The sequence below is a fragment of the Triturus cristatus genome, chromosome 7 (genome assembly GCF_964204655.1).
Source record: "Triturus cristatus chromosome 7, aTriCri1.1, whole genome shotgun sequence".
Taxonomy (NCBI): Eukaryota; Metazoa; Chordata; class Amphibia; order Caudata; family Salamandridae; genus Triturus; species Triturus cristatus.
In genome coordinates this window covers 204,241,671-204,268,180 of record NC_140590.1, presented here as the reverse complement: position 1 = coordinate 204,268,180, position 26,510 = coordinate 204,241,671, and the positions used below count along the sequence as shown (strand labels likewise).

At 44.5% G+C, this 26,510-nt stretch overlaps 1 protein-coding gene across 1 annotated transcript in view; it reads left to right on the top strand.

The window, feature by feature from the left end:
* The first annotated feature begins 234 nt into the window (after positions 1 to 234).
* The window catches only part of GRAMD1A (GRAM domain containing 1A), a 676,680-nt gene continuing 650,404 nt past the window's right edge, over positions 235 to 26,510 (top strand). Inside the window, exon 1 of the mRNA XM_085616040.1 lies at positions 235 to 1,505. Coding sequence (XP_085472166.1) covers positions 1,168 to 1,505 — 338 coding nt within the window. The 5' untranslated portion in view covers positions 235 to 1,167. The remainder of the gene's footprint in view (positions 1,506 to 26,510) is intronic.

Genomic DNA, 26,510 nt, shown 5'->3' with positions numbered 1-26,510 from the left:
AGCAAAATGAGGAATAAGTAACCCTGCAAAGTCTGCACCATTCTTGATGTGCCAACTTGATGTATTTGAACTTGCTTTACAGAAGTCCTTCCAGTTCTTCAGGGGACAACGGGACACGGTTGACCAGCTCACTTTTGCAACCCGAGCCTTCCCTGTCCACCTGGGCTTCCAAGGCATTGTGATATCAGTGTACGAATAGTAATACCCAAGTGCCTTAACCTTATGGGTATAGACATTTCAAAGACCAAGGATCCTTCTTGGCATGGTGTGCTTTAGGTTGCCACATTTTCCTCCCTGTGGCCTGAGCACAAAACGTATGTAATTTCCTTGGCTTGCACTACCGCACGAAGAGCAAGTGTGTAACAGAAGATGCAGAAGCAAGAAATAGCAAGTGCCCTTCCGCCATCCGACCAGGAAAGCAAGATATGAAGCTCGGATATTAATCCAGGATTTCCTAAGTGCCCAAAAAGTAGCTGTTTTTAAGACTAGAAGATCTGTTTGGGATACTTTGTTAAATGTTGGCACCCTGAAACTACCCTGACTTAAGATTCCTTCAGTTAGCTCTGACCGGGTCACAGCTTACTTGAAATTGCACCAAAGGGACCCACTTGCAAGAAAATACAATTCTAATTGGAAAATGTACGCACTATAAAAGATGGTGAGAAGAGACGCCATGACCCGGCAAGAGCTATGAGCAACTCAGCTGTGCCTTTCCGGAAGAGGCTACAACGCTGCGCCTGATGGTCTACTTTGGCTTTGTTAATGTTAGTGTTCCAAAGGCATCAGCATCAAGAAAAATGCTGAATACTAAATAGCACCTGGGTTGACAAAGAAGATCTGACCATCAAGAAGGTAAAATGTTTGCTTAGAGCTGAATCTACTCATAACACAAAGTGCCACATTGAGAGCTTCTTCATGGAACGCTACAGACAAAATTAGGATGGACCTCATTCTACTAAAACTGACATCTCAAAATCCATAATTTAGAGGTTTCGGACACTACGGCTTCCAATGAAATTTGATTTCTCTTGTTTAGTACTTTCCTCTACAGCCCTAGATTTTCTGGAATATGAGTAGATCGACAAATGGTGCCAGCCCACTGATGCATACGCTCTGAGTGTACCCGGATAAACAGCTCTGTGAACTACCGAATACTCCAAAGTTACCATGGCTGGGACCTTGCAGCCGCCCTCTCTACAGTTCCCCTCAGCTGAGGAAACGTCAACCAGTTGGTCCTGTGCTTCCACACCCACCCTTAGAAGAAAACGCTTTAAGCTACGCCGAGGTCCTAGGGAACAGAGATCAGAGCCAGAGATGGAGTCTAGCGGACACACAGCTTCCCCTCACAGGTACCTGAAGCCCCCCGCCATCGAGATCACTCCATCCAGCGATGAAGATGCTCCCTGGTCCAACTGCTCCACTCCTAGTGCCTCACCCCGCCGACGTCGCACCTTACTGCGGAAGTGGCTAAGCATTCGGGAGAAAAAAGGCAGCTCTGCACCCAGGTAAGAGACAACTTTGTCAATCCCACACCTCAAATTCTTTGCATTGGAAATTCATGGGGAACATGGAGCAATATTCTGAAGCATCAAACAATGTGATCTTTTCTGTTAGAAGTCAAATTTGCTTAATCAGTGGGGATGTAATTTTTATTGCCAACAATTGTATACAGTGAAAATACAACTTGCCTTTATAAAGACATATGTGGAATGCAATTTTGAGATGTATAAACCTGCATTTACAGACCTTATTTTTGTGCATTGAATGCTATTATATCATAATGTTCAGTTCCTGAAGTTCACCGGTGGACTTGAAAGAGAGAATAACACACTCATTGTGTTATGTTCATACATACCTTTGTTTAATTGCTGTTGGTGTGTTTTTTAAAGTATTGATGGCTTTGACAGTTTACATATGCTGTAAACATATTTTACTGTAAAGATAATGTTTATTAGTTCTGTAAACCCTTAATCAGAGCTGTACAAAGTTTAATGTGGGTATACGTTTAGGATGCATGTAGGGCATAGCAATGTATAGGCTGAATACAAACACGGTGTGATGGTTCTTGGTGAATACCGATCTAAAGTGATCCAATAGTGGTCCTAGAAAAAACTATAGATTAGTGCATTATGTCACCCTGTTGCTTGCAAAGCAAGACATCCATTCATCCCATTAAAGGGTGCTTAGAGTGTCAGGCTTAGACTAATAATGGTAGGGGTATTATTTTTTGAGGTTGCACCTACTGGCTATGTGAAAGACCTCTTGGGGACTTTCATAAAGTTGACCTGGGAATGCATTCTGCCTGTGGCTTGCTATTGGCTTTGTAGTTTGTAACTCCCATTTTCTACCTTCCCATTTGTTGGCTTTATTTGCTTTAGTCTGTGCAGCTTCAGTTTGTACCTCCTCATGCTAGAGCACTGTTTACAATATTCTTCCACAAACTAGATTTCCGTAATAAACAGGCCTTTAAATCTTGTTCTTATCTCCTCACATTTTATGGGCATTCAAAGGCTGAGGTCAAATTTCAAGCTATGTTTTCGTGGGAGCCTGGAGTTTATTTTGCTTTTGGCAGACTTTAAAGCTAGAGCGTTCATAGGAAATAGGAATTCAGCATGCTTCCTCCGTGGAGCCTGCTTGTGTCTTTTTATTTTTTTTATTTTACACATAGCCATCTCAAAAACGTATCTCGTTCTTCAGCTGCACAAGACATTTTGCAAATGTTTTGCAAAATTCCTCTTTTTTGGTGAGTCCATTTCATTTGTGATACTGCCTTTTTAGGGACAAAGTAACAAAATTGCATTTCAGTCTCAGGTCAGCCTAACATATTCTATTCAATTCTGTTCAATTAACTTAATATGTTAGGCTAACCTGAGACTGAAATGCAGCTTTGTACTTTGTTTCTAAAACGATAGTTTCACAAATGAAATCAAATGAAATCATATGGGGATCTTGAGCAATTTACCTGTTTATGGCCCATTCATTTTCAAGCACAGGTTAAAATCTTTTCACAAGAAAGAGCAAGCCACATTGTAACACAATTTAACAATGCTTGGTTTTCACTTAGATGTGTAAGGCCTATGTTTTGTTAATGACATCTGTAGAAACCTGTTTTCGAGAGTTGGATAAGTTTAAAGACACTTTTCCTGAAAACTTTTGTGTTTATGTTTAGCTACACAATAATGATGTATTCTGCCTGCAACTGTGCCTTTTTCAGAACATATATATAACTGAATATATACAATTTCCATATTTGTCCGTGCAAGCACTACGATCATTATTTCAATAGTGCAACAGGTACTGGGGCCAAAGGGTTTACGAAACCCACTGAACACCGATTATTGCTGCATTTTACAACTAAACAAGTAGGCACAGAAGTGTGGCTCAATGGTTAGAGCGGCAGACCTCGATGCAGAGCACTGGTCCGGGACCAGGGTTCGATTCCCACCACGGCAGGGTCTCGGGATATAAATTCCTCGGACCTGATATTCTCGCCTCAGTGCCTATTCTAATCATGGGTCCCACGCTGCAACTCTGGGCAATAGCTTGCTTAGTCTCCACAACTGCCCCAACAGCGCTGGGATGCCTGGCTTCACCATGGGGGTGCCCAGGAGTGGACACTTCACACGGATAGCCAGGAAAGGTTCCTATAGCGGTATGAGTACAGCGCTGAGATACCCCTAGGGGTGATTCGGCGCTATATAAGCACATACACAATTTCAATTACCTTGCAGGCACTAGGGTCATGATTTGAATGGTACAGCAGGTACAGTGGCACAGGGGCCAAAAGCTCAAAGAAACCCACTGAACACCGCTGGATAATTCTATATTTTAATACTAAACAAGCAGTCCCAGGTGCAATTACCTTGCAGGCACTAGGACCATGATTTGAATGGTGCAGCAGGTGCAGTGGCACAGGGGTCAAAATGCCTAGGAAACCCTCTGAACACTGATCATTGCTATATTTTAACAAGCAGTTAGGAGTGTTGTTTTGGTTCTTTTGTAACCATTGCTCCCAAAGTAATACATAGCCTAAAGCATCACTGTAATAAAAGCTATAACCTATTGGACTTTTCTGTCTACCTACAACTTCTGTTACATTCAGTGTATTTATGTGGCACATTTTCAATGTTTTTGTCTGGTCCTAATGCTTCTAAGTCTGGACACACTAACACCTTGGCAAGGGCATTCTCCATTCTATAACATTAGCACGTCAGCCATTGTAAACACTATATAAATACTTATAGCTTACCATATAGTATTCCATATCAAGCATTGGTAAAGCCAATAGGCCTCCCCTATGCCAGATCTATTAGCTTTGTCAATGTTTTTTTAGCCATATTATACAGCAGCGCTTCTTCAGCGCAGCATAATGAAAATTAAGATGCGGACAACTCTGGCTGTATCATACAGCTTTCTAACATTATTTTCAGCCATAGCTAAAAACATTAGCAAAGCTCATAAATCTCACATAGGCAAGACATATTAGCTGAAACAGCTAATCGGTTTGAAGAATTCGCAGTTCTACTAAGTTGCTGCACATCATCAGTACGATTTTCTTTGCCAATTGATTTTGGTTTTCAAATAGCAACATGCTTCTACTTCACAGATAGCTATAATGTTGGTACAACTCGATATCTCTATAGGACATTTAAGTTATTTTGTTTAGCTGATTTAGAAGTCATTTGCATTCCGAAGCAAAATACAATATTTGTACTAAATCTGCCCATTTGATTTTTAGCTGGAAGAAATTTGCAAAGCTCTTTTATTATGTGGTATGGATTTGTACAGTGCTGGTATTTTACCTGGTGCTGCCTCGGCCCGTGATAATGTGCTCTTTGCCTGGCGATTGGAAATAGTCTAGGCCTGGTTGTGCTGGCTGTGTGGAGGGTCGTGCTAAATTTTTATTTAAAATATTTAGAAATCCGTCCAGGGATAACTCGGTTTTTCATGTTTAAAGTGTTTGAGGCCAGGAGTTTATTTCTTTTCTTGTTTTGTTTTTACATTTATAGAACAAGCTTCCAGAAATCATTGATTAGAAGTTGCATTGATCACCTTCAGTCACTCGCTCTGAATGTTGACTATTCTGTGAATGGTGAACTCCATGGACAATATTTTCCCTTCACAAAAACTGATAAGACTTTGGTATTGGTTCACTTGCTTTGCCATACTGACCTCCCAGCGTGGCTTTTGGCCTCCATTTTGTGTAGAGACTGTAGTGTTCAGTGCTTGTGCAGCGATGGGCTGGGGGGTCGATTGGGTGGATCTATGTGTGTTCACCTTTTACCTATTCAAATTTGGGACGGTCCTATTGGTGCAGAAGAGTGGAAGCCTATGGATTTTATTTTATTATATTTCAGGAAATATTTTGCCCATTTACAAGAAACTTCATTGACTGCGCTGCCGAGCAGCAGCTGCGGAATTGAAAACAAAGAACAACTAACAGTTCCGCCGTGGAAACCAAACATAATTTAGGGGAACGTTCTTCCACAAGTGCAAAGGGAAAATTGTTAATGGATTTTTAGATAAGGAATCAACCAGATTAAGTTAATTGTTTTTCCGGTTAAACAAATCAGGCATAGATCACCTTCACCCAGGGGCACGTAATCCGGCTTGGAAACCCATGGGAAGTGCCAAAGGACGGAGGTGTGGCGAGTAAATAATTTATAGGATTAGGAAATGGAAACTAGAAATATATGGTATTTGTGTGTGTAAGAAATGAAGATGCAGAAGAAAGGGAAAGCATAAAATAGTAGGAAAGAGAAGAGCGAGAATGCCAATGAAATCTTGGCCACGCGTGGTTTTTTCATGTAGGCTTACCATGATTTCTAGGTTTGTAGTTTACAAGTTTCTATTAATTGGAAACATTAGAGTAGGCTCACCCTAGGATCAAGTGGCTATGAAGAATAGTACAGAGCAGTAAATATATGTCTCTCTGTCTCTCTCTCTTTATATATGTATATTCCCTGAAAAAAACAAAGGTTACAGGGACATAATAGTTAGGCTCACATATCACTGATACAAAACTATAGAAATTCAGCAGCTATAGTTACGTGAGCTAACTATACATTTCATCCCTGCAATGCGTTGCTTATGACCTCGCATATTGTGTAGGTGAGTGGGTATGTGAGTGGCTGTATGGGTGAGTGAGTGGCTGTTTGAGTGGGTGCTTGTTTAAGTGAATTGGTGTGTAAGTGGCTGTATTGGAAAGTGTTTCTCGGTGTGAATGGCTGTATGGGTGAGTAAGTGGATGTGGGAGCGCTTGTATGGATATGCGTATGGGTTAGTGAGTGGCTGTGTTGAGAGGCTGTATGGGTGAGTGAGTGGGAGTGTGAATGGCTGTATAGGTGCATAAGTGGGTGTGTAAGTAGTGTAATGGGTATGTGTGTGTCTGAGTGAGTGGCTCTATAGGTGAGTGACTGGTTGTATGAGTAGCTTTATGGATGAGTGAGTGGTTGTGTGAGTGACTGAGTGAGTGGGTGTGTGAGTGTCTGTATGGGTGAGGGAGTGGTGTGTGAGTGTCTTTATAGGTGAGTGAGTGGGTTTGTGAGTGGCTCTCTGGTTGAGTGAGCAGTGGTGTGGGTACTTGTATGGGTATCTGGTTGTGTGAGTGGGTTTATGAGAGGTTGTATAGGGTGTGAATAGGTGTGAGTGGTTATGTGGATGATGTCATCAGTTATGTAATTTGAGATGTCATCAGTGATGTCACTGACCAGATGAAATATGTGAGGTCATAAGCAGTGCACTGCAGGGGGCGCAAGTTATAGTTAGCTCCTTTAACAATAACTGCTAAATTTCTCTGTTTTTGCATGAGCGATTCGGGCGGTAGTCATGTTCAAAAAATGAAAACTCCCCATAAAAATAACATGGGGAAAACGCGGTTTGGGACCCCCTTTTTATCTCGACCCCGCTTGACAGATCACCCCAAAACTTTCAACACAGCAGCTGAACCAAACAGGGGACGTTTTTCACAAATCATGTAAAGGTTCATCAATATAGATATATAGATATATCTGCTGATCCAATTTGCACAATGTCAGTACTGCTCATCATAAGCTTCTTAGTAGGTTACAAATCTCTGCTACATTCTCTGCTAGGTGGATGCCTGACTTGGCTGCTACTATCTGGGCTATGCCTGGTCTGTCGGGGAAAGACGTTTTCTCTGTTACTGCTTATGCTTTGTTCTACGTGTGTGTTTGCTGTGAGTGTGTGAAGGTTGCACTGCTCCTGAAAGACCTGAACATAAAGGGAAGTGCACACTGTTGGTGATGTGATAACTCTTTTGTATGAGCTATCTATACAGTTCATGTGAGATGTGTTTACACTTCTGCTTCCAGCACTGAACCTCTTAACTGGTAGGGGAAACTCTTCAACTCCTTTCATCCTTACTGAACATTTGCAGTTTCTGCACTGATGCAAGCTTCCCACCGAGCTTGATCTGAGTATCAATGGGATTTCCACTATATCACCCAGTGCTTTGCCTGTATCATGTGTTTGTGGGACACTTGCATTTCAGCGGATAAGCTCTAATGATATTTCTTCATTTGTTTACTGTATTTCTCTGGTACGGACCTAGCCACAAGGCAGCAGAGTGCTTTACAAATAACAGAGTGGTCGAGGAGCATAACAGAAAGAGCAGGTTTGAAAAAAGAGGATATTTCAAATTGGTCTGCGACCTTGGGGTGTACCCTGAAGCACTGGGCCTGCTCCCTCTTCTACCCAGAAAAAATAATTGGTCTCTAAGTGTCATAAGACTAATCTCCTCTTCAAACTACTGCAATAAAACAAGTTAAAGAGGCATTTCCTGCAACTGCCCAGCTGACCAGTGGCAACTGAACCTGGTTTGGAATCTGCTGTTAGCCTCTACCTTATGCCCTATGAGTTTCTAAGTGAATCCTCTGTGGTACTGGGGGGCTTTCAACGTGTACTCATGTGGTAGGTTGTGACTTAATGACCATGTCAGAGGTAAATTCTGTGACCAAACCAGTGAGACGTCATTATGGCGGGGTGCCGTGCTTCGGTGGATTGCTCAACTTGAGGCTTTTCAATACCGGTATCTCCCTCTTGGGGATGTGATGTGTGGTATAGTGATGAAGTTGTTTCAGAATCTGCAGTATGAATATCATTTACACTGCAGTCAATTTTATCGCTACCTGCAGCTCCGCCATGCTCTTACTCCATATATCAGCGACGGCTTTACCAGAGTTTAGTCCATTGGAGAGTAAGCTCCTCATAAGGGATCTTGGAGAGCACATAATAGTGAGAATCTTTCAGTCCTTACTCACGAACAGTTCGACTACATTACCTGCACTCAGAGTAGGAGGCCGATCTTGACGCATTTGATGATGATGAGTGGACTGAGGCCCTGGGTGCGCCGCTGTGTGTGGCGTTCTCAGCCGGTCTCCGGCTGATCCAGTGAAAATACCCCTATGGGGCTTACTATAAGAGGCGTCGTTTATGGTGCATTGTAGTGATCGACTCCCAAATCTGTCTACATTGCAAAGTTGATGAGGGTACTTTTTTGCATATTATGTGGAGTTGTGTGGCTCTTGATAGTTTTTGGCATGGGGTAACAGTTTGCCTGGGGGAGGTCCTTTCTTGGGACATTCCATTAGATCCCAAATTGATTCTTCTACATAGTATGGTTGGGATAAGGGAGGGGACAGAAAAATGATCACTTTTGTTTTTAGGCCATACCATAGCTAAAAGAGATATTGCTAAGTCGTGGAGGGCTGAGGCTCCCCCCTCCCTTGGGGTATGGAAGAGAGGAATGGACCACTGTATGGGGCCCGAAATTGCCCTATATTCAGCAAGGGGTTGTCCGCAGAAGCACCTCAAAATCTGGAAGAGGTGGGCTGATTATAGGGTTATCTTCCTGGCCTCGATACGTTCTGCTGACTCTCTCCTTGAAGATGTAATGCGAAGGTATGGTGTTGCGGGGAGGGGGAGACTACTATGCCAACCTAATGTTTACAATGTACTGTGTCATGTCTGATGATTTGGGGTCCTGGGTCTGGTGGGTGGGATTCACCACAATTGTCAAATAGTGTTGTTTTCTTCTTCTTTCGGATGTATACATTTAAACATCCTGTATGTACACTGTGGCCTCTGCGGCCAACATTATTTTCTGAAACTCAGTAAAATCTGGTTTTGAGAAAAAAAACTGGGACCACAATGACCCTGGCTGGAGTAGCCGACCCGCACTCCATTGCATTCTGCCCCAAATTGTGCCTAGGTCTTGTCCTACTACCACCGTCGACTTTCATTGGCATTTTGTGGGGTTTTTTCTCCATTTCTACTTAAAACCTTTAAAATTTATGTCTCCAGTTTCCCTTATTGGATTTTTGTTATGTAGACGTCATTTTATGTATTACATTTTACTGTTTTTCTAGTTTGGTTTGGGATTTTTATTGTTTTCCATTTTTACTGTTTTGGTCCTGCATACATGCTTTACACATTGCCCATATGTAAGCCTGTCTGCTCTGTGCAATGGCTACCAGAGAGTTGAGTTCCGGTTAATTTAGTGACTTTGAGTGTTCACCCTGGCTCCTTGAGCTGCGTAGTCAACCACCCGAACAGTAATAATCCAATTTCTGACATCTATGGTATGACATTTTTTTGCTTAGGAAATGTTTGTTGTGTTGATGAAAAGGCAAAGTGCTAATCAATCCACAAAGGGGCACCTGTATAGGCTTTCTTAAAGATGAATGAAAATACAAGCTGCAGCACATTTGCCTTTTGCTGCATGGTCACCCCAGGTTTGTTTGCCTTTTTTGTACCCTATTTTTGCTGGCTGTAGAACTCTGTTTAGCACTTTGTCACTGCTAAACAGTTTTAAATGCCTGTTCTTCCCCTCTAAAATATGTGCTGCACTTTGGAACTCCCTATTTGGCCTAAATAACTTCCCTAATTGTCCCTTGTGAATGGTGCTCTAAGTGCACTTAAGACACAGAAATAATATGTGGGCTGCAGTGAGTATTTACACCATCCACATATATGGCAACAACATATTTATGCCCAGCACAGCACAGTACTGTGGCTATGTTGCAGTATTGCACTGACACATGGCTGGGGAAAATGCCTTTGCCATGTAGTAAAATACTATTTTTATATATTCATAAGTCACCTCTACAATTGACTTGTTAGGCCACAGGGCATGGGGTTAATACATAAAAATAAGGCACACTACATATTGAAGTTAATGTGCTCTTATAATAAAATAAAATCCAAAAGCTATTTCACTTTGTAGACCTAGCCTAACCTTTCCCTAATAGGCCAAGGTGAGATTAAAATCTTTATTTTCCATCTTGGCTTAAGTTAGAATAAAGCTTATAAAAATGCTTCAGAGTTATTCCCTGCCTAGTTTATTTTTTTTTTATTTTTATTTGTCCTCATTGCTACCATGGTTTTAATGCCAGGCCAGATTGCGCTACACCCAGCTGTCTCAGTTCATAAGAGAACTGGCAGGGATATATAGATGAAATAGTGGGTTCACGATATCCCTCAGCTATTGCAGTTTCAATCCTGGAAGGCAAGGAACCAGGCAATTCCCTTCTTGCAAACCACCTTGGTATGGGTGGGAGCCAGTTGAGCCCGGGCTAGGACCAGGTAGAGGCTAATCACGTGGTGCAAAAGGCAAGGGGAGCACCATAATAGGGTAATCATCGGACCCGGGAAAAAAAAAAAAAAAAAAACCCGGATAATTCAGTGTACCCATGATATCAAATACCAGAAAGCTCTCTTGCTCTGATTACCAGCTCTAGCAAGGTCAATACGTGATGTACACAAAACGGATGCCTGCCATTCGCTGAAGGAAGGAGGGGACGGGTCCTTCCACTTCTTGCAGATCTCCCTTCTTGCCAACAGCACCGCATAGAACACCAAGTTTTTGGCTGCACTTTGAGCTCCTTCCAAAATCCCGAAGATCACAAGAGGTAAGTCAATGTTGACTTGAAAACCCAATGAAATGGTTAGAGAATTGCTGATAGCTGCCCAGAATGACACTAAGCTAGGGCATTCGAGAAACATGTGGGTGTCTGATGCAGCCAGAAGACCACACCTAGAACATGCTATTGAATTGCCCTCTGCAAATTTAGATAATCTGAGAGGAGAATAATATGCCCTATGCAGTGTAAACAGATGGTTCCTGCGTAGCCATGATGGCTTCACTATGCTACATAAAAGGCCGAATGATGCTGACCAGAGTTCTTGTAAATTTGGGCCAGAGATTGAAGGGCTCCACAGCAAGTCCGGCAGGTTAAAAACTCCATCCGTTTCCTCCATTAGGAGTCTATACCACTGTGAGGTCTCTTTTAACCAGGTTATTTATAAGTCGGCTATATCCTCCAAGTGGAAACTTGTTCCTTTCGAGGGCTTGAGTTTTGTAGGCCTGAGTCCAGCTATGCATTTGAAAGTATTTAAACCTTGATAGATTAGGTCCAATCTTAGCCTGAAGCTGTTCCCATGAAAGCAACTCCCCTTCAAAAAAAAGATCTCCCCAGACCTCTAGGCCAGCGTCTCTTATAGGTGCCGCTAAAATGTCTCCAAGCCAGGCGGGGTTTCCAGGTAATCCCCATAACGGAGTCCTATCGCAAAAATAACCTTGTTTTATAGATCTTGTGACGTCGGCCCACAATTTTGCCAATCCCTGTAAAACCTTCAGTTTAATTTTTTTAAAGTACTTGGGGTTGCCAAATTTGAAGAGAAAGGCCGATTGACTAACTTCTTCCCCTTCTAACATGGCTGAAAACATCAGGCCCACCCCGTAGCCTGAAGGTATTTTTAACAACATACGGGAGTGAGTTAACTGAAAGGCCCAAGCATATAATTTCAAATCCGGGGCAGCCAAGCCCCCTTTGTCCCATCGCCTCCTAAGCTTTTTCCATGAAATCCTTCCCTGTTTGTTGTTCCAAATGAAAGATGTTATGTCTGACTGCAATTTAGCTAAACTGGAATAATCAAAATATAGGGGAATGGTGCAAAACAAAAAAGAAATTTTAGGAAGAATTGACATTTTACTTAAATTGACTCTCCCAATTAAGGATAGTGGAATATGAGACCATGAATGCAATAACCTACGGCATTCTTTAGCTACTGCTGTTAAGTTAACTTGAGCAATTTTATCTAGGTCCTTCCCAATATGAAGACCCAAATACCTCATCGAGGAGCCCGCTTGTAAATCCTTAGCTTGCCCGTCATAATTCCAGACAAGCATCTCAGTTTTGGCATCATTTATTTCGTAACCGGAAACTTGGCCAAATGAATGGGCGATCCTTAAAATCATAGGGAGTGCTGTTCCAACATCCGAAGTAAGAATAAGCACGTCGTCGGCGTATAGGGCTACTTTCCTTTCCCACCCTTTATAGGAGAAGGGCTTGATACTGACCTCCTCCCTCAGTTGTTGCGCAAAGGGTTCGATGTAAAAATCAAACAGTAGGGGGGAAAGTGGGCAGCCCTGCCGTGTCCCCCTAGTGATAGTGACTGGGTCAGATAACTCTCCATTGACCAAGAGGCGTACTACTGGGCTATGATATAACAAGCCTAATGCCCTACGAAACCCAGCCCCCACGCCAAACTTAGCCAAAGCCCCCGACAGGTATACCCAATTGACTCTGTCGAAAGCTTTGGTCGCATCCAACGTGAGGGCGGCCAAAGGGAGAGTCTGGGCCGATGCTATATCTATGGCACCTATTAAGTCGTAGGTTAGCTCGAATAGTTGTCGCCCCTTAACAAAGCCCCTTTGATCAGGGTGGAGGACCAAAGGCGCAATCTCAGCCAACCTTGATGCCAAAATTGTGGTAAAGATCTTATAATCCACATTGAGAATTGAAATTGGCCTATAGGATCCACAAGCGGTCTTTGGTTTCCCTGGTTTCAGAATAAGGGTGATTGAGGCATTATCCCAAGAGGCTGGCGGGAGCTGTCCTTCCTGTAAGATTTGATTGAAAAGAACAGTGAGGAATGGGACTAGTTCTATTTCAAGGGCTCTATAGATTTCTGCCGGCAAGCCATCAGGCCCAGCCGCCTCCCCCTTTTTACTTCTTTTAATGGCAGATCTTACCTCATCCTCAGTGATGGCCTTTTCTAAGAGTTGAGATTGCTCGGCAGATAACGAAGGAAGATTGATGTCTCTCAGCCAGCCCTCAATACAATCTATCGAGATCTCCTTATCCTCCTTGTAGATCCCCTGAAAGTAATCTCTGAAGGCACCCCTGATATCCTCATCTGAGGAGAAAGTGTTGTTATCTACCGTTATTGCGGCAATGTTATTCCGAACCAGATCTGTTTTGGTCTTCCAGGCCAGAAGTTTCCCGGCGCCCTCGCTATATTCAAAATGGGCCAACTTACTGGCTTCCCATCTTTGTTGAAGTCGAAGATTTAATATCGAGCTCAAACTACCCTTCAAAGCCACTAGTTGACTACGAAGAGTAGACAGATCTGATCCGGAAGCCACATAGTTGGAGTCTATATCTTGTTGTATTTGACATATCTGAGCTTCAATAGAAGTGACTTCTTCTCTATGTAGCTTCCGACGGTATGAGACTTTCCCCATAATAACCCATCTCAAAAAAGCTTTAAACGAATCCCAAATTATTCTAGTCGTAGCTGAACCTCTATTGGAATTGAAAAAATTATGGGTTTCAGATTTAAGAGATGTGATATCCTCAAGGGATGAGAGAAGAGAGCGGTCGAAAAACCATGTGATGGAACATTTTTTAATCGGTCTAGCAAGTTCCATTACTACAGCCGCATGGTCTGACAGATGTGATGTGAGGTAACTAATAACTTTTACGGAATCTACCAGCCTCAGACTTATTAAGATGAAATCTATTCTGGACTGGTGGTGGTATTTATAGTTCCGAAAAGAAACCCCTTGTTGTAGACCCGACCTCATTCTCCAAATGTCAGCATATCCATATTGCTTCATAGCGCTTTGCAGCAGAGCCCTAGTCTTAGAAAAAACAGAGGATCAATTATTGGCCGATTTATGCAATAGGGGGTCCAGTACGACATTAAAATCACCTGCCAGGATAATGGGTTCAGGGAAGGAAAGCAAGTGTGAAAAAATAGACTCGAGAATGGAGGGGTCATCCTGATTCGGACCATAATATCCCAAGATTGTACTTTGCATACCAGACATAACAACAGACGCTATGGCCCATCTGCCACCTGGGTCGACCGCCTGTGATATCAGCCTAGCTTTAGCTCCCTTTTTAAATACAACTGAGACCCCCTCTTGTGTTAGTTGTTTGGGTAGTTGAAACTGCGAAGTCTATCCACCTATTTTTCTTAATAAGGGCAAGCATTTCAGCATGAGTTATGTGTGTCTCCTGGAGCACTATGACCTGCACATCCAAGTCCCGCAAGTATTGCAAGATTCTATTAGCTCTGGGCTTGGTGCGGAGGCCATTTACATTCCAAGAGATATATTTTACACTACCCATACTTAAAAAGAAAAAAATTAAGAAAAGCAAAAATTTCCATTTGTTGCATTAATACTTGGCTCAATATCTGCCTGTTTCCAACCATTATAGTACTACTTCGAACAATGAGGGACATTTTGAAAATTTGCACCCTCCCACCCCCCCTCCTAACCCCGTGCTTCTCCACACCCCATCCACCCCCCCCCCTAGGAAAACCCTTGTGTTATCTAACCGGCAAATGATCCGGTAGATAGCACCCCTTTGACAAGCTCCCGTCGAGGAAAAACCCCACCCACCCCCCTGGGAAAAAAAATACTCAACGGTGAAGCATTAGAAAAAAAAGGTGAAAACCCCACCCATCATACAGTAAGAAAGAAGTTGCCAAAACTACTTTAAAACAATTAACTGGAGCAAACTGGACCAAGAAAGAAAAGGAGATTTTAGTCAATATGGATAAGTAGAAGTGGCCTAAGGTAAAGAGCATACATCTATATGTTAATAGTGACACGTTATACGTTAGGCTGATCTGGAAAGAACCGCCAACGCTATCTCAAAATATACCTGATCTATTTGCGCTCTTTCCCTAACGTCATCAAAAGCTCATCGGCTGCCTGCACTGACCTAATGTGATGCATCCAATTATTATGCATAACTTTGATGGCTGCCGGGAACACGAGCTGAGCTGTTGCTCCTACCTTCCTAAAGGCATCCAGGCGCCTCCCAAACACCCATTGTTTCTCCAATGTGATTCTGGAGAGGTCATACCTAACTAGGAAAGTATACCCTATGCCAGCGAGAGACTTTTGTGTTAATGCCAGGTTGAGAATCTGCTCCTTCAACACATACGTGTGAAAATTAACCAAAATTTTACGCAGTTTTGATCTTTGGGGATTCCGCCGAAAGGGGTCCCTGTGGATTCGCTGTATGTCCATGACTAACTCCTCAACTGAGTGCTCTAAGCCCAGGGAATCCTTTAACAGAACAGAAATGAACTGCTTTATATCTGAGCCCTCAGTTCCTTCCGGAATATTGAGAATCCGTATATTTCCCCGCCTGGCGTTATTTTCTAACATCTCCAACCTCTCGCTTAGGCTTTGCTCCGCTCTAGTGAGCTTCTTTATGTCTTCCTTAACTTGCTCCATGTTAGTTGAGAGTGCTGCTGAGGTTTCTTCCAGAACTCCTGTTCTGACGGTCAAGCCCTCAATCTTATTGTCCAATGCTTCACAATAGTTCCTTATCTCCATCTGATTTGCGGAGGACTCAGAAAACCCTTTCATAATCTCCATTGTAAGCGCAGAAAACATCCCCAGCAAAGAGGCGGCTGAGATAGAGCCCTCCCCCTCAAGGATGGCTGTACTAGCCCTAGCAGTGTCACCATTCTGATACTGAACCTTAATAGTCTCTACGTCCGCCCATTCTCCACCAACTGCCTCCTCCATCTCCGATGTTACAGCCACATGATTGTCAGAAGTTGGCCCTTCCGCTATTAACAGGCTCAGTGGGGGACTCTGTTCGATGGTAGACAAACCTCCTATAACCTGCATCCCCAACACCGCTTCTTGACCTGCTCCGACTCCTTCTAAATCGTTCACCTGTGGTGTAAACTGTGGTGCATCCATCCCCCCTGCTAAAACTTCGTCTCCACCTGGTGTGCGGGCGGATAGTGATAACACATTAACAGATGGAGAAGGGAGGGCGTCCGGGACATACAAGATCCCTGCCATATTTTGATCTTCCACAAGGTTGAGTATCTGAGGGACCGCTTTGAAATAAGATCGAAGAGATGGGGTGATCTTAGAGCCCAGAGATAATACTACCTTAGGACCCTTCACTTTGGTTTTAGACTTAGACTTAGGCTTATGTTTACTTCCTCTAGCCTTCACTTCTGTATTTAGATAGGAAGAGGATTTCCTCCTAACCGATACCTCAGAGCTCTGAGCAGTAACTGCCTCCCCAACAACTTGTAGAACCACCTTACTTGGCTCATGAATATCCTGCTCCTTATCAGTGGTAGACAACAGGTCGCCAAGTTCCCCAAAAATAACCGCAGGTCCTGGCGCAGACACTGGCGGTAGCCCAGCCAGCGTTTCAATACTTTCAGTATTCTTACTGTAGTCGAGAGCTTCAGAGTCTAACCTTCCTTCCTCGGCTGTTTCCAAAGGAGGTGAGAGTGTTGGTTCCTGCGCCCCTCCTGAAGACGCTTTACCACCTACCCTACTAGCGTTTGCCACATAGGCAGGACCTCGGAATGACTGTCCAAGGCTCAGCAACTTTCTCCCCCGCCTCAGCTCCAGCGCGGCTGTCCAAAGACACAGCCTCGGCTTCCCCGGGGGCTCTTGCGGTGAAAGTGAAACAGTATGGCCAGATTCTAGCTCCCGGAGCAGCAACTTCTTGGAAAAACGCTGAAAGACTCCCGCCACTCTCAAAGGCACCGCGCTTACAGCAGAGACAGTTGGGGAAAAAAATACACGGCATTCTCCAACCTCCGAAGAAAAACACACGGACAGAGGCAACAGGCATCCGGTGGTGAAACGCGGTAATGCATCTTCAACGTAAATTAAAGGGATAACCGCCGATAATCTACCAAAACAACAACCGAAGCAAAATGCATTTTACATGCTTCAAAGTAAAAGTTTGTATTCCTCTGCCACCTCCAGGACATATCTTGCTGTTCCGGTCATCAGGAGTTCAGTCGCTGTTTATGGCATGATACAATAATAGAATGGGGTTGACCCCGACGGGAGCTCACGTCGGAGCACCACGGCAGCCTAGCTAACTGCCGCCATGTTTCCCTGACCGTAGTTGCCAATTTCCTGCCTAGTTTCTTAAATAAGACATAAGGGCGACATACGATTTTTGATAACTTAAGCAGAAAAGCAACTTTATAAAATTTTTATTTAGGCTGCCCTAGCCAGGATTGGCTTAAAACCGGTTTTGCCGCCCATCACACCTCAGACCTGGAATATGATCCTTGGCTAGGAGAGGTCAGGCCTCCGACGCAAAGGACAATGGCTTACCTCTAGTCCCAGAACAGGTGAATGGGTGTTAAACTGCTGACCATTTAGTAGGGATTAGCTGGGTTGAAGTGTACATGAGCAGCTGGCAGAACAACTATAGCTTCAGCATTACCTATTTTGACTTGTAGATGCCAAGGTGGGATTATTCTGGAAAACCAGTTTTAACCCTGCCAGGTGGAAGAGTGGCTAAGAAGTGGAAGACATGCCTGCCTGGTGGCAACTGGCTCACACTGTCTTAAAACATGAGCTCCTGAGAAATTTTACAAGAAAAAGTAGGTGCTGGAAAAGGAGGTGGGAGTCTGCAAGAAAATTGTTAGGATTAGGCAGCAAAATCCCTCCAATCAGTGACTAGTTCTTAGGATAAATCTGGCATCTCCTTTTCACCGCCTCCTCAGAACATTTCTGGATCTGGGAAGACTCCATATGAAGAAGAAGGCTCTGCTGGAAGAAGAATCCTGGCTTCTGATTCTTAGCCCAGCTGGAAGAAGACTTACACCAGGCCTCAAGGACTAACCGATCTCAGAATCCTGCTGGGATCATGGACTGGAACAGCTCTCCACAGGTCAAGTGGTTGGCCTCCTGTTTTACTGCTTCAAGGACTTAAAAGCAGAAGTTAATTTAGATGGGCGGACACGCAGTTGATTTTCATCACCAGGAAAAACCTGATGTTAATGAGCATTGAAAAGTACTCAATGTCCCCCTCGAAATGGGAGTAGACTCACATGGCGGGGGGCATTGTGTTTTTTTTATTTTCAAAAAGAAAATCCTGCTTTGGGATTTTTGTTTTGAAAATCAATCAATCAATCACGAAATTTGTAGAGCGCGCTACTCACCCGAGCGGGTCTCAAGGCGCTGGGGGGGGGGTGCTGCTACTGCTCGAAGAGCCAGGTCTTGAGGTGCTTCCTGAAGGAGTGGTGGTCCTGGGTCAGTCGTAGGTGGGTGGGGAGGGAGTTCCACGTCTTGGCGGCCAGGTAGGAGAAGGATCTTCCTCCGGTGGTGGCTCTGCGAATCCGTGGGACGGTGGCGAGGGCGAGGCTGGCGGAGCGGAGCTGGCGGGCCGGCGAGTAGAAAGTAAGGCGGTTGTTGAGGTATTCGGGGCCTCTGTCGTGGAGAGCTTTGTGTGCGTGGGTGAGGAGCCTGAACATGATCCTCTTGCTGACGGGGAGCCAGTGCAGGTCTCTCAGGTGGGCGGGGATGTGGGAGTGACGAGGGATGTCCAGGATGAGTCGTGCAGATGTGTTCTGTATGTGCTGGAGTCTTTTCTGTAGTTTGGCTGTGGTTCCAGCATAGAGAGCGTTCCCGTAGTCCATGCGGCAGTGTCACATTGACGGAGCCATCCAGCAAACTTACAATGCATTGCCAGGAGCCAGCTTGATGGCGGCTCCTGTCAATGCTAGAAATGTCTGCTGGGCCAGCAGAAAATATCAATCAGGCCCTGAGTCTGAAGGCAAAACCTCTAACTGGGGCCCCCTGCTGGGGGTAGCCAACTTCTGCTTCATCGCAGTTGGATTGCATCTGGGTCTTGGGATTCCAAAAATCTATATCCCCTTATCCTATTTTGATACTCGTGTTGTCTTTTTGTTGATTACAATTTTCTCGAGCAGGAGAGGGGTGATTCAAGATCTGGTGCACCTGGGTAGGGAGGTCCTGTTCTGGATGGTGTCAGGGGGAGCCTGGGGTTGGTATCTGATGTCCATGTGCTTTCTCTAGAAATCTGTGCGTCTTTCTCGGTCAGAGATGAACAGTTTTTGTTTGGCTTTTTAGGGCTGAGGCTTTCGTTGGCTGTCACATGGCCTGTTGGTGGTCGTGGCCCTAGGCAGCAGAAGAGAGCTGTATAGGGAGAGCTGGCCAAGAGCTGTACAATCGAGAGTTGAGAGTACCATGCAGTAACGCTGGTGCTACATGTGTTAGATGATGTGGAAGGTGTGCTGTGTGCACCGGAGGGGGCAAAAAAGCACCTTATAACCCGTGCCTAAAGTGAAAGGAAGCTTTATTGATATGTGGCCCACTCACGCCTCATTCGTTATCTAGTAGAGCCAACACTTAATACCTGGGAGGTGGGTGCACCAAACCCCTATTATCCCCACAAATAACTCCTAGAGCCATGCCCACGAGCACGCATTGATGCTATAGTGTAAATGAGACACGTGCATGCCTCCTATTGCTCACCAAGGCTTGCACGCACAGTTGAATCGTTTTTGAATAGCCAGTTTAATCACACATTTCCGAAAATCTGTTTAGCACCACAACCTTCTCTGACTCTGCTAAGCCATTTAACGACTTCCTGGAAAAATATAGCGCTTTCTGGAGAGATTAGCCACTATTTTATTTTATGTCAGGCAGCACCAGGGCGTTTGCTGGCACAGCGAGCTTGTGTACGTAAAACAAAGTAAGGAAAGAAAAGTTGAGCGTTTTAGTTATCAGTACCTTATATGTCCATGAGAGGGCAGAATCAGTTCACAAATTACAATCACACAGACCCTGCCTGTGGGACGCATCACATGCCTTGTAAGAAGGAGTCTTTATTGAGACATGAGGCACACCCCTACAGTGGAGGTACATTTCAACCTATGGGCTGTGAATTTCTGTGAGGTGTGCGGGTCTCAGGAGCCCGCATCATTTGACGTTGCGTCTCTGGACAGCAATAAGCCGGGTCCTAAAAGACGAGCGTGTTGTAAAGTAGTCCCTGTAGGGCCTTCTTAAAGCTCTGATTCAGGATGGTAAGTCAAAGGAGGGCTGGATGTCGGCACCACTACTCAGGGGTGGTAGACCTCAAATGTGCCTTGCCCCTCTTCTTCCAGGCGCTGAAGATGTTGCTGGGCTTTTGCGCAACGCCACGCTGGATGGAGGCTGGAAGACACCATGGGCCATATTATCAACGGGTAGCGGTAAATATCGCAAATCGCACTTACCGCAAATTTGAATATCGCTGTCTATCGCTGGTTTATATCACCGTGTTAGCGGCATATTAACAACGCTCTGCTAACAGGCCATGTACAACCCAGTGATAGACGGCGATAATCCTCATTAGCGTGTGAAATACAGCGATGATTTCACACACTAATGAAAAGCTTGATAATAGGGGAGTGTGGACGTAACCAGACGATCCACCCCCCATGCAAATCATGCCTAAGTCAACTTTCAAGCAGGCGTAAGAATCCGGCGATAACCACAGTTTGCACGGCCTTCTTAATCGCTATGCGGTTCCTGGGCCGCGTTGTAAATACTGTGATGTCGTGTTAGCGACATCTGTCATGTTGTTTCTTGGAAGGAACGCCTACTTTGCATCTAATTAGCGATGTACATCGCTAAGATGCAAAGCGTCACGGAAACGGCAGCTAACATGCGCTAATGCATGTTAGCGCCGCTTTGATGATTGTGCGATAAAAAAATCGCTGCTTTTTCGGCGCTATGTGCCGAAAAAGCGGCGTTACGTCCCTTGATAATATGCCCCCGTGTCTCTGTTGGAGAGGCCAACAAAGTTGTAGAAAACAAATGTAACCACAGGGCGGGGAGAGTGTGCTCAGGGCGCAGCCACCACTCGGCTCACATACTCTGCTGGTTGATGCTCGGTCTCAGCGAGGGGCAGAGGGGGCTTCTTAGCCCAAGGACTCGTGAGCAAGAGTGGGGGGTTCCTGTGCAGGAGGGCCAGTGGCAGCTGAGTATCAAGTCAATCCTAGTCTTGGACGCACTCTGATCTCCATTCTGGGAGCATCTTTACATGGCCCATGCAGGTCTGTGCTGATGGAGTGTAGCTGGAAACTTGAGTGGGCTCCAGGTCATAGTCACAGTCCTTGGAAGCGGAAGGCCAGGCCCCTCTCAATGAGTTCTGCTTCATCCAGTGCTTTAAATGTACTTTCCGGTACTGAGTATCAGCACTTTGTTTATTTTGAGAGGGCACTTTTCAAGAGTGACGTAATGCTTTTAATTGGAGAGTACCGGCACTTCTATTTTTCCATTTCAAGCACTGTATTCATCATATTTAAATCATCTGACTTGTTGCTTTAGAGAAGGCTTTTACTCCTCAATGAGGGGTAGTTCTTAGAGCAGGCCTGTCTTACTCTGAGGATGAATCACAGAGATGGCCCCACGCTAACAACACACAGAGGAATAGCACTGTGGGAATCCTTGTGTATCGGAGGGAAGACGTAAGGGTGGGCTCCCACTGACATTTCTGTGGGCCAGTACCAGATTAAACCTTGTGGAGGCCCCTAGGCAGTCGAAATGTCAACACCCCTCCCCCCCGCCCTCGCAAATTGTCTCCTAATACCCAATGCCCCGGATTTTTTTACAAACTGACAGCTGCCAGAAGATGAGCTTTTAAGAGACAAACTGTTTTGAGAATCTGATGTCTCTGCTTTATGTACTTTAAGTTGTATTTTGATCCGTTGTTACGGGCCCAAAAAAGGAGTGGGACTCATAGGGCGGTGCCTACTTTGCCTGTTGGGTAATGTGGGCTTGGACATTTTTACACACACAGTTTGCAGAAAAGGTGATTGTAATCCACAGTGGGTAAACCTAATGACATCTGTATGGGAGGTATCCACCATCCTCTCTCCGTCCATCTGTGCCTCATGTTCGAGATCAGAGATGATTTGGAATATTACACAACAGGTGTCCCTGCCAGTAGATAGCCTCTGTTCACTCTTCTTAAGGTACATGGATGACAGCAGCCCTCACTTCTGAGCCCAGCTGCTGCACCCCAGAAGTATACACTAAATAAATACTGCCAGGGAACTGTCTGGCGTCTCCAGTGTCCCAGGGTACCACAAACCTGACCCGCGTTAGCACCAGAATATTAATTTAGAAGGATCCTTGGATTAATCCTACCTTAATATGAGCCAAAAAGGAAATATATTAGGGTACTGCAGCGACAATAGGAAGATGGGGTGTGAGATGTCTTTGTAAAACGATGGCCTGGAAGGGTATACATTGGGCGTTTGGTGAATAGTTCAAACACTGCAGTCATCTGTAGGCACTGGCGTTTTTTCAATGGTAAAGGGGAAATATTTGACTACCGGGGCTAAAGCCCTGAACCTGGATACATGTCTCCTGAAGTGGGGATATTTAGTTTATTTTTTTATTTTTATGTAGCTCAAACTAGACCCAAAGGCATCAGCGCACTTTATATGAGCACCAGATTATATTACACATGGTCACGTTTTTAAAAATAATTCTAAGCAGAGGGACATTAGGTGATTTGCCCAGAATCAAAAGATGTTGAACCGATGCCGGAACTTGAACCAGGTTCACCTGTTCCATAGTTAGCAGCTCTGGCTGTTAGATCACACCTCCTGTCTAGGCCATCTCGATCACGCTCAAGCTCATAAGCCACACTCACATCACTCCACACCTCAAAGATCTCCACTGGATCCCAAACCACAAGCAAACACTCTTCAAACTCCTCATGGACACATACAAAGTCTTGCAAAACACTGGCCCCACATACCTCAACAACAGTATAAACTGGCACACAAACCTTCCAGACAACTCCACCCCCCGGGGAAAACGACTGTTACAACGCTGTCAAAACACCGCAATACATTTGCATCGCTGTTTTTACAACGCAAGTCGTTACAACGACTTGCGCTGAATGGCGCTCTAGACTAAGGAACAGTGTGATTTACTATTCCAAGACCTTTTCTACTGTTACGTAGGCTGGAGTTGGAATAGTAAATCACACTATTCCTAAGTCCAGCGCCCTCCAGTGCAAGTCGCTGTAACGACTTGCGTTGTATAAACAGTGATGTAATGTACCGCGAGCTAAATGATCGCGTTGTATCATCATACATCCCCCATCCCCCATCCGGACTCCTACTCGCACACATACCCCACCCACATACGCAGAACCAGATCCAGCCGCTGAGCCTTCGTGTACCTCACTCCTAAAGGTTGGAACGACCGGCACATCGGAGCCTCCGCCTCAGTCCGTGCAATCACCAAGAAACTGCAGACCTGGCTCTTCACCGAGCCCCGACCCTGGCTCGGCCCATACAGCTCCTGTTTCCGTGCCGGATACCCTTCTGAGTGCACTGTACAAATATATGTGATATAGCATAACACACAGACAATGACCAAGAGCCCGCAGTTGAGGTATGACTGAAGGATCTAATGGTTCAGTGAGACCTGTCAAAGAAAACTGAAAATACGGTGGGCAATGATAATAGAATCTGTAGCAGAATTGTGTTAATTGTAAGGTAAGGTGTACTGGATGGTGTTCCCACCCCTCCCTCACCCTCCCAAGCCCCTCCCGTGTTGCACTTACCTAGCTCTTCCAGTCTTCTCTGTCTCACGCCCCCTTTTCTGGAATTCCTCTTATCAATCAGTTCTCTCATAAGATGGAATGAGTGTTTTACAGAGTGAGTCTCTTTATGTACTGTCATCTTTCTGATATTTCCCTCTCTGTATAGAGCAGCGATGGTTTAACAATGAAGACTTGTTCTTTGTGTATGTTGTGTTCTTTTTTTATCGGTCTAGACTTGTCAGAGTGCCCTATTATAAAACTCTGCGTGTAAAATGTCCTCACTAAAAATAACCGGTAAGGCGGAAGTGCGTGGGCAAATGAAAGGCTCTCCGAGCTGCTGGCCCTGGGATGCTCGCGAGGACTTTATCAGGAGGGGAGGGGGGGAGTCAGAAGGGAGGGGGGAGTCAAGAAAAGACAGGGTGGGAGTGTTTGATAGACCGGAAGCAGCGCGCTCCCGTTATCACGCCTCCTTCACTCCCCACTTAAAGTTGTTACACTTTCTTTCCAAGGCAGGATTCCGCGTACGGTTGTGTTCCTGTGAAGGGCTTACGGCTGACATATATCTCTGGAAGGAAGGCTTCCAGTAACGGGATGTGTGCGCTTAATTTTAACTTCATGAAAAGTGGCAACGGGCCACCAGCCGTTCTCGACTTTAATGTTGTCACTGAGTGTAGCTGTCACTCACTCTGGCTACAGCAGCCGGACCACTGAAATGTCTATAAGATCGTTAGCAGTCAGTGGTTCTTAACCTATGGTCCGGGGACCACTGCTCAGAATATTACATAGTATTAACCGAGTAATAAAGTAAATATAAATAAAGGAGCAAAATGTAAACATGAAACATTTAAGACGAACTGTAAATGTCTAGGAATTTGAATTTGGAGGCAGCTAGTATCTTATAATCTTCAGATTGATTTTTGGGAGCTATGCAAGGGCTTCAAACAGAATATAGTATGGCTGATGAGGGACCTCAATTGAATTTAGAAAAGCTCCAACCTTCGCATTTATATTTCTTTATTTTATATATTTGTTTGTGAATATTTCATAATTTGTGTATTTTTTTCAATTATTGCTTGTTTCTGTATTTTTAGTGTTTTGTATTTCAAATCATCAAAAATGCTTAGGCTGGGGGGCCCCGGCTACCAGTATTGACTTATTAGGGGTCCCCGGATTCCAAAGGAAGATTCAGTGGGGGTCCCCAGGTTCCAGTAATGATTAAGTGGGGGTCCACGGAAATGAAAAGGTGTGTGTGTTAATATTTTCCTGGTCTTTGATGGAAACCCAGCCTCCAAACCCACACGGACGTTTTCTTTCTTTGGCTGACCCATGGAACGGTTAAGCAAATGATGGAAGGAGGTGGGAATCTGAGTTAAATGGCTGACGGTGCTTGGACCGGCTGGGTACGGTGACAATCTTGGTATATTGTAACCCTACTTGCCATAATAGTGATTTTAGGATATTGTCAGAACAATTGGCATGCTATGGAACTCCTTGATACTATGGTGGTCCTGGCATATTGTGAGCACCCTCTGGATATTGTGTGCGTCCTTGGAATTAAGGTGGCCACCCAGACATATTGGTGGTTATCATTTACATAACTGTAACCTCCACCCAGTATCAGCCCAGTTGTTTGTGGCCATTGGTGGTTTAAAAGAGGCCTTTCCCAGGCATAATGGTTATTTATTTATTTGCTTTCAATAGTACTTACTTGTAACATGAACCCATTTCATTGTGGTCATGACACAGAAGGTGACATGTTCCTCAGTAGATCAGATGCTTTCAGGACAGATGAAGTCATTTCTAACAACATCAGGATCTCGTGTGGAAATCCACATTTCAAGCGGAAGCCTCTTTGAAGAGGTTTAGTTTTGGTTTGTCCAGAATGAAGTCAACACTTTTTAGCTTCAGTGGTCTATGAGCAGCCATTCCAGAGTGAGCGACCAGCACCCTGAGCCACCTATCTCTACGCGACTTGCCAACTTATCAGCGTTCATTTTGTGTGTAGTTCAGGAAAGAAGCCCTCCTGGCCATTGAAAGTGGAGCAGAGACCTTTTAACGTCATTCTTTGTACCACCAGTAGACAGTAGATGGTTATATTAGTCGAGTTCTTTAGATTGAAAAAGAGATTGTCCACCTGGTTTTGAAGTTGCTGTAATTCGGCACTCTCTTCCTTTGGCCCCCTGGCATAGACTGTGTTGCAGTAATCAGATCTCAGCATCATATAAGCCCTACTAAGTTTAATGAGGTGGGGTAATTGAAGCAGTGAGAGGTTCCATCAGTTATAGGAGGTGGAAATTTGTATTTTGTCCACTTCTATGATTTGGTGGCAAAAGGATAATTTAGCACTGAACCACAATCCAAGGTTTTTCAGGACCTATGCACGACTTGAAGGGTTCCTAGTTTCTCCAGCCTGTTGAATGGTAAACTGTAAACTAGAGTTTCTTCATTTCTGAGGATTTCAGGATTTCCCTGATTGAGGCAAAGATAACTCTTTTTCAGCCACACTATACCTGCTTCAGACAGTCCGTGCTTTTTAGGTCGTCAATCAAACAGAATTTATAAAGCACAATAATTACCCGTAAGGGTATCTAGGCACTTTGTCACAACCTTTGTGGGTGCCCAGCGGATGCGTACTTGTATGTCATCGGATTACATTTGAAACTGAATGTTCTTTCCGGTCTCAACTCTGATTGCGTATTATGTGAAATATTGTTTGAGTCTACAAATTCTTGAAATTTACATGTTCCCTAACCCTCCAACCTTTTGTTAATGAAGGGTAGGTCTGAGAATAGGTCAGTGTGATGGGCACAGACCTTGTTGGAGTGAGGT